This window comes from Helianthus annuus, chromosome 6, assembly GCF_002127325.2.
Source record: "Helianthus annuus cultivar XRQ/B chromosome 6, HanXRQr2.0-SUNRISE, whole genome shotgun sequence".
NCBI classification, from domain to species: Eukaryota; Viridiplantae; Streptophyta; class Magnoliopsida; order Asterales; family Asteraceae; genus Helianthus; species Helianthus annuus.
The window spans coordinates 147,848,484-147,856,017 of NC_035438.2; the positions used below are offsets into that span (position 1 = coordinate 147,848,484).

At 40.3% G+C, this 7,534-nt stretch overlaps 1 protein-coding gene across 1 annotated transcript; it reads left to right on the plus strand.

Annotated features, from left to right (window-relative positions):
* Window positions 1–336: 336 nt before the first annotated feature.
* On the plus strand, window positions 337–1,564 carry LOC110933174 (tropomyosin-like). The gene is made up of 3 exons (XM_022176411.1): window positions 337–448; window positions 534–803; window positions 858–1,564. The coding sequence occupies exons 1-3, from the start codon at window positions 337–339 to the stop codon at window positions 1,562–1,564; spliced, it is 1,089 nt and encodes a 362-aa protein (XP_022032103.1).
* Window positions 1,565–7,534: the final 5,970 nt, after the last annotated feature.

Genomic DNA, 7,534 nt, shown 5'->3' on the forward strand with positions numbered 1-7,534 from the left:
ATGGTTACAAGTTTGGTACTGAACAGAAGATATAATTTTTCACAAGTGATTTTTGAGTATATGAAGGAAAATTGTCAAGCTGGAGCAGATAAGTACATCATGTATCCTAGATTCATCATGATGCTACTAAATGACAAAATCCAAGATCTTCCTAAGGATTGTAAGGATGTGATGGAGATGAGTGTTGTAAATAAGACAACAATAGGAAGAATTACAAAGGATAAGGATAAGAAATCTAAGCAGTTGATTTGTAGAATAAAAAATAAAGCTTATGTTGCTCCTGAGAACGATAGATGAAGACATGAAGACAGTAACTCAGACAATGAAGACTCAAGGATGAATGAGATGGTTGAGAAAAAGACTAGGTGGTGGCATGTTAGAGATGGAAAAAGGAAAAGGACACCTAAGTCATCCCCTGCGGTTGTTATTCCTAAAGAAGGAGAAAAGGGTATAGTGAAAGGGGGAGCATTAAGACAGTTAGATCACATATGATTTAAATGTTACTAATCTTATTGTCTATGTTTGTCTTGTAGGGTCTTCTGGAGAGCCGCAGAAAAAGCTAGTGGATGAAACAGTTCTAGAGCCATCTGTGGTGATTGAACAAGGTGCTGATTTGTTAAAGAAATCTTTGGAAAGCTTTCTGAAAAAGAATGAAGAAGTTGCAGCTCAACAAGCTCAAGAAACAAGTGTTCATTCTGAAAAGGTTACAAAGGCTCAACCAGAAAAAGAAGCTTTAAGGAGTTCAAGTGATGAAGACTCTGAAGCTACTCAATCTGAATCTGAATTAATTCCTGAAACTGTTGGTAAAGGAAAAGTTCAGTTGAAGAAAAGATTATCAAAGAAATGAAAGGGTTCAGATGAAGAAGATTCTCCTTACGATCTAGAAAAGTCAAAGAGACAGAGAAAGAAAAGAAAGTCAGCTCCAGTGGGTGTAATTCCCAGAAACGTCAGATCAAAGAAATCAGGAGCTGAGTCACAGAAAGATAAGGAAGGAAAGGCAGCTCAACATGTTCAGAAAGAAAAATCACCAAGTGTTGATGTTCCAAAAGAACCAGAGGTGAAAACAAAAGAAGTTCCAGTTGTGGAAACAGAAAAGAAGACAGATGATGATGATTATGTAGAGATCACCGGATTCAGAGCTGCTAGTCCAAAACCTGCTCAACAAGAGATTCCTCAGTCATCACGGCAGAAAGTAGAAGACTTTAATTTTGATTTTGATAATATTGGGTCGGCTACTGGTATTTTCTCTGAAGATATGCCTGAAGGTGAAAGTGACATGTTTAATGATCAAGCAGTTAAAGATTTAACAAAAAGAGTTAAAGAACTGGAAAAAGAGAAAGCAATAGCTGAGGAAGAACGTAATATGCTGAGAAGGGAAATTGATGAATTGATGGAAGCTCATAATAAAATAGTTGCAGCGTTGGTTGAGAAGGAGAAAAGAATGAATCAGATGAAGGATGAGGCCGAGGGTAATTCTAAAGTAATTGAGTTATTAACACAAGAGATATCTTCTTTGAATGCCAAGTCAAAGGATCTGGAGAATGTCAATCAAACGTTAAATTAGCTTCTTGATGATATAAGTGAAGCTTCATCTAATGAAATGAAGGCAATGAAATTGGAGATGGAGGCCATGAAAGCTGATAAAGTAATGAAAGATCAACAACTTCAGATGCTGGTTGCTGTGGTTGAAATTCATTTGAAGAAAAACATTCATACTGCGTTTGACGAAATTGATGTAATAAGAGCAAACGAAAGGAGATTAGAGCGTGAACGTCAAATGGCTGAAGAAGCAAATCTAAAGAACAAAGGAATAGTTGAAGAAGTTGAGATAGTCGATGCATCTTCAAGTCAACCAGAGGTTGGAGGTTCTTCTTCACAACCTGATATTGAAATGATTGAAGAAGTTGTGGTTCAAGAACAAGAAGTTGTTGACGATGATCAAGAAATGGTTGAAGCTGAAGCTCAAGAGCATCATGAACCAGAATACTTGATTGTTGGTGAACCTATTGAACCTCTCATTGCAGAAAATGTCCTTCGAAGAGTGGAAATTATTCAAAGAAGAAGAAGAGCAAGGGAAGTTCTACTGCTTGAGTATACAACTGACAGATTTGTGTTAATTGGAAATGCTTACCCTGTGCCATATAATTATAAAGAAGTGGCAAAGTTGCTAAAGTTTATGGATCTAAAAAGAAAAGGAAGGATAGCACGTGGAGAGGTTGTGGATGAAGATTCTGATAGAGAGTTGTTCGGAGATGATGAAGAAGAAGAGAAAGATGATTCTGATTATAAAGATGATAAATCTGATGATAAGTCTGATAAAGATGACAAAGGCAATGACGACAATGATCAAGGTGCTTCGGGATTATTAATCAGTGAACCAAATGTTCGAGAAAGAGTAGATGAGCTGATGAATAATGAAATAAATGAGCAGGAGGATGAAGTTGATCATGAAGCATCATCGTCTGGAAAACAACCTGTTGATCAGGTATTTCTTTCTAACCCTACTGTCATTTTCTTATCTGGAAAACAACAAGGAGAGGTAGAGGTTAAAAGAACTCGGGCTGAAATGTTAGAGGAATTGGGTTTGGAAGATGGAAAATTTAAATTTGATATTGAAGACGAAATTCCTCACTCACCTGCAAAAGATTTCGAGCCTAGATACCCTCATGAAGCTGACCATTATGATGAAGTGATTGTTGAAAGCGCATCTGATTCAGAAGATGATAGGGTGGATTTTCATTATGAAGGTGAAGATGTTGCATTTCCTACTTTCACAGAGTTATTTCAAGAAAAGAATGAAGACGAGTTAAGAAGAAGGATTGAAGAAAGGGTTGCTACAGCAGATATTCCTGAACCAGTTCCGAGAGAAATAACAGCTGAAGAAAGAAAACGATGGTTCAAGAATATGCCAAAAGAAAGAAAGACTCTCAGGGCTCTTCAATATTTTACTCATAACAAAGATCTTTCTTGGGGGGATATTTTATCTTGGGGATATCTGGAAGATTTGAAAGTCTATGCAATTAGAAGGGAGCAGAGTGTACAGTACTTTGAATTCTTAGCTGACATAGCTACTTTACCCTGGTGGGACGTAGATGAGTTCGTGGTTACAAAGAATATCAAACAATTCTACTACGGTCCAGAAGTTCGAGAACGTGATCAGGATTTGTGGAATTACATTAAATGGCAAGCAAAGAACAATTATCCAGATTGGAAGCCACAATATCCGAAGCAGACCGTTACTTACTTGGAGAGTGGAGAAAAAGACATTACGTTAGATGTAAAGCCTCCAAGATGTTTGAAAAATATGCCACTCAGAGCCATTGAACAAGATTTCTACGATCTATTTCAAGCTTGGCTATATAATCCCTCTACAGCTGAAGCAGTTATTTCTTTGTTTGACAAGACCACTGGAGAAGGACGGAGAATTAGTATTTTGGATCCTATGTGGTTGGTCAACTGTTCGAAGAAAGATATAGATTGTCTGTTTGTCAACAAGATAATCTATGATAAGAAAGACAAAGAGATAGCTATGCAGTATCAAGGTGTGATAGATGTTTGCTTCGCAAAAGAAATCAACTCAGGGAAAAATTGGAAGACAAAATGGAGAGATCTTGAAGTTGAAGAATTTCTGAAGGTATACAAGCGAAGTCAAAGACAGAAAGAGATAGCTAGAAAAGCTGCAGAGAGGAGAAGAAGAAAACTTGGGTATGTGCCGCCTACAGATCAAACGCCTATTGAATCTGAAGAGAACAAAATTCCAAAGTGGGATAGAAAGCGTGATGGCGACCCAGAATACCGAAAGTGGTGGATAAATGAGGGCAGGCATAAAAGAAGGAGAATGTTAGAGGAACGAGCTGAACAGAGAAGACAAAAGGCAAAGGAGAGGAGACGCAACCGGAGGAAATAAAGACTATGTTGGAAGGGACTACAGCTACATCCGAGGGGGAGTCTGTTAGTGCAATAACGTCTGTAGCTTCCGTCAACATGTAGTCGTATTTTGTATAGTTGTGTGTATGTTTTGTTTGTGTATATGTAAAGCAGGACAGAATCGGTGAAGTTTTTGTTAAGTGCTGTTGATGCCAGCCGATCGGCTAGACCAGCCGATCGGACAGCCCGGCCGATCGAGCAGGCTACTAGATTGGTTAGGATGTTCAGCCGATCGGCTAGCCCAGCCGATCGGCCAGCACTCTCTTATTCCGTCCTTGCCTATAAATAGCCGGTAGGTTAGTTTATTTAGAACCTTTTTGACACTTTCACCTGCAACCTACCTTTTGTATGTCTGAGTTTCTTTCTGGTTCTTGTATACTTTCACATCATTCAATAGAATCTCAGACGGTGATTCAGAGTACAATATTGTCTTTGTATATCTGCTATGTGATTACATGAATTCCGCGCATTGATCACTTTTCGATTCAACTACGTTTACGAACAGGAAGATCCCATCAGAGGGACCAACACGAACAATTGGGGATACTTTTGTTTCATCTGATCTTCGCGTTCCCAGGTGAACTCTGGGCCACGATGGGAGTTCCAACGAACTCGAACAAGAGGTATTCTAGTGTGCTTGAGGACCTTGACATCCCGGTCCGTGATTTCGACTGGTTCCTCGACGAATCGCAACTGTTCGTCGATAGTGAGCTCCTTCAGAGGAACTATGAGGGTCTCATCTGACAGACACTTCTTCAGATTCGACACATGGAAAACGTTGTGAACTGCACCAAGTTTTGCTGGTAGGTCTAGTTTGTAGGCCACTTTGCCTATTCTTTCAATGATTTCGAACGGTCCGACATACCGCGGATTAAGTTTGCCCCGTTTGCCAAAACGAACCACACCCTTCCAGGGTGAGACTTTAAGTAGCACTCGATCCCCAACTTGGAACTCGAGCGGTTTCCTGCGCTTATCAGCGTAACTTTTCTGACGGTCACGAGCCGCCGCCATGCGTTACCGTATCTGTGCAATCCGTTCAGTAGCATCAACTACCATTTCTGGACCTGTGATTTGACTATCCCCCACCTCTGCCCAACAGAGAGCTGACCGGCATTTAAGCCCGTACAATGCCTCAAATGGAGCGGCTTGAATGCTGGTATGATAACTGTTATTGTACGAAAACTCCACTAAAGGGAGGTGCTTTTCCCAGCTGTTGCCGAAATCGATAACACATGCCCGAAGCATGTCTTCTAGAGTCTGGATAGTGCGCTCAGACTGCCCATCCGTCTGAGGGTGATAAGCTGTGCTCATGTCTAATCGTGAGCCAAAAGCTTTGTGCATTGCTTGCCATATTTCTGAAGTGAATCGTGCATCACGATCCGAAATAATAGAGGTTGGCACCCCGTGCCTCGAAACAACTTCTTTCAAGTAGACGTCTGCTAAGGTAGAGAACTTATCCATTTCTTTAATAGCTAGGAAATGTGCAGACTTTGTGAGTCGATCCACGATCACCCAAATAGTATCATTCCCACGTTGAGATCTAGGTAGGCCAGTAACAAAATCCATGGAAATTTCCTCCCATTTCCATTGTGGTATCTTGGGTTGCTGAAGTAGGCCTGGTGGTTTCTGATATTCTGCATTGACTCTCGCACAGGTCAAACACTTGCCAACGTAAGTCGCTATGTGGGCCTTCATGCTAGGCCACCAATACGTAGTTCTGAGATCGTGGTACATTTTTGTCACACCCCCAAAATCCACACGCGGAGTACCACCGCTTGGGAGCGTGACTGACCAGGATCAAGCCACCAATCATATTGAACATGTAATTAATATCAAGTAAAATAAATGTAAACCATACATCCAATACGATAGGTGTTCAAAACATAACCATAGTTTCAAAGTGTAGCGGAAGCATAGTAAATAATCCAACACTAGTTAATAGTTTTAAATGTCATAATAGTTCAACGTAGAAACCACGATCCTTGCCCACAACGACCCGCTTCTCCAGTGCAAGCTCCATAAGTACCTAAGGTCCTGCAAGGCATGCAGCAGAGAGTCAACAACTAGTTGAGCGAGTTCACAGTTAACAGTTCAGTAATAATGTGGTATGAGTAATAGTAAGTTCGTTCGTTTATATCATGTTTCATATTTCCATCGCGGCCTCCCAGGCAGGTGTGCGAAGATATTAGGGGATGTTCTTCCCAAGTATTCTAGACTAGGTTTATTTGTATCGCGGCCTCCCAGGCAGGTGTGCGAAGGTTAGTAAGTTTAGTTCGCGGCCTTCCAAAGGCAGGTGTGCGAAGATGTCATAGTATCGCGGCCAACCCGTGGCAGGTGTGCGAAGATCAGTTCAATAAGCGTTACTAGTCTAGTAGGTTCGTATTCGTTAAGTTCTACCATCTGAGTGTGCATAACAATCTATCAAATCCCATTCCCCACCCGGGAACCCATGCCTTGGCTGTGTGAACTCACCTTGGGTTTGCTCGGTATGCTAAGTATGTGCTCAAAGTAAATCAATCACGTCCTAGAGTATGTATGTACACAATCAGTTTGAATTCATGCAGTTCACGTATAAACATAATCAATGATCATCAGGTAGTACACATCACCAGTCAACATCACATAAGTCATGCATATTGTTTAACATCAGTTAGCTAACTCAGTTAACACTTATCAAAATTACATCAGTTTACTGTGCAGGTTATTCAGGTTGGCGAAACTGATTATTTGGCGAAACACTGGTTGACGAGACATAATCTGTTTCGTCAATCATTCTTTTGGGGAAACAAGTCTCTGTTTCGTTGATGACCCTTGGCGAATCACAATTTCTATTTCGTCAATTACTCTTGGCGAAACACATCTTGTTTCGTCAAGAGTTCTCTTTCGTCCAATATTCACATTCGTCAAGATCCTATTACGTCAACATTCTAATTCGCCAAACATTCAGATTCGTTAAGCAGTAATTTCGTCAACATATCAGTTACAGAAAATCATGCAGTCAGTTACAGTATTAACCCAGAAACCCTAATAGCCGTCAACAACCATCATCGATCATCACCATCATTAGATCATGTATATTCAACCAATCACAACAATTACCAATCTTAACAGTTTATCTAAATAACGAGTATCATACGAGCACGATTCCTCACTACAATCAATCTATAATATTAATTAATAATCCGATCAAAATACCAAAACCCTAATTGACAACAGGTTTAGATCTTTGTGTTTAAACTAACCGAACCGTGTTTACTTGTTTCGTTTCCGTTCACAATGATCAACATTATCAATAAGCAAAGGATTCAAACATGAGATCAGGCATTACATACATCAACGAACCATGTTTTCGATTAACAACTAGCAAGGATAACAATTAAATGATCATGCAAAGTTTAAATGCTAACCGAAGTGAAGGGAACGGTGAATCGAAAGCTAGGGCAGGCTTCGAGAGTTCCAAATTGCCGTCACACACAGAAGGACTCTAGGGTTTTCTGTTTTGCTAAAGTATCAAATGGGGAGATTACGTATAACTTATACGCGGTTAAGTGTTCTGGGCCCTTACTGGGCTTGGCGAAACTGTTGGGCCGGCGAAACAGGATGTTTC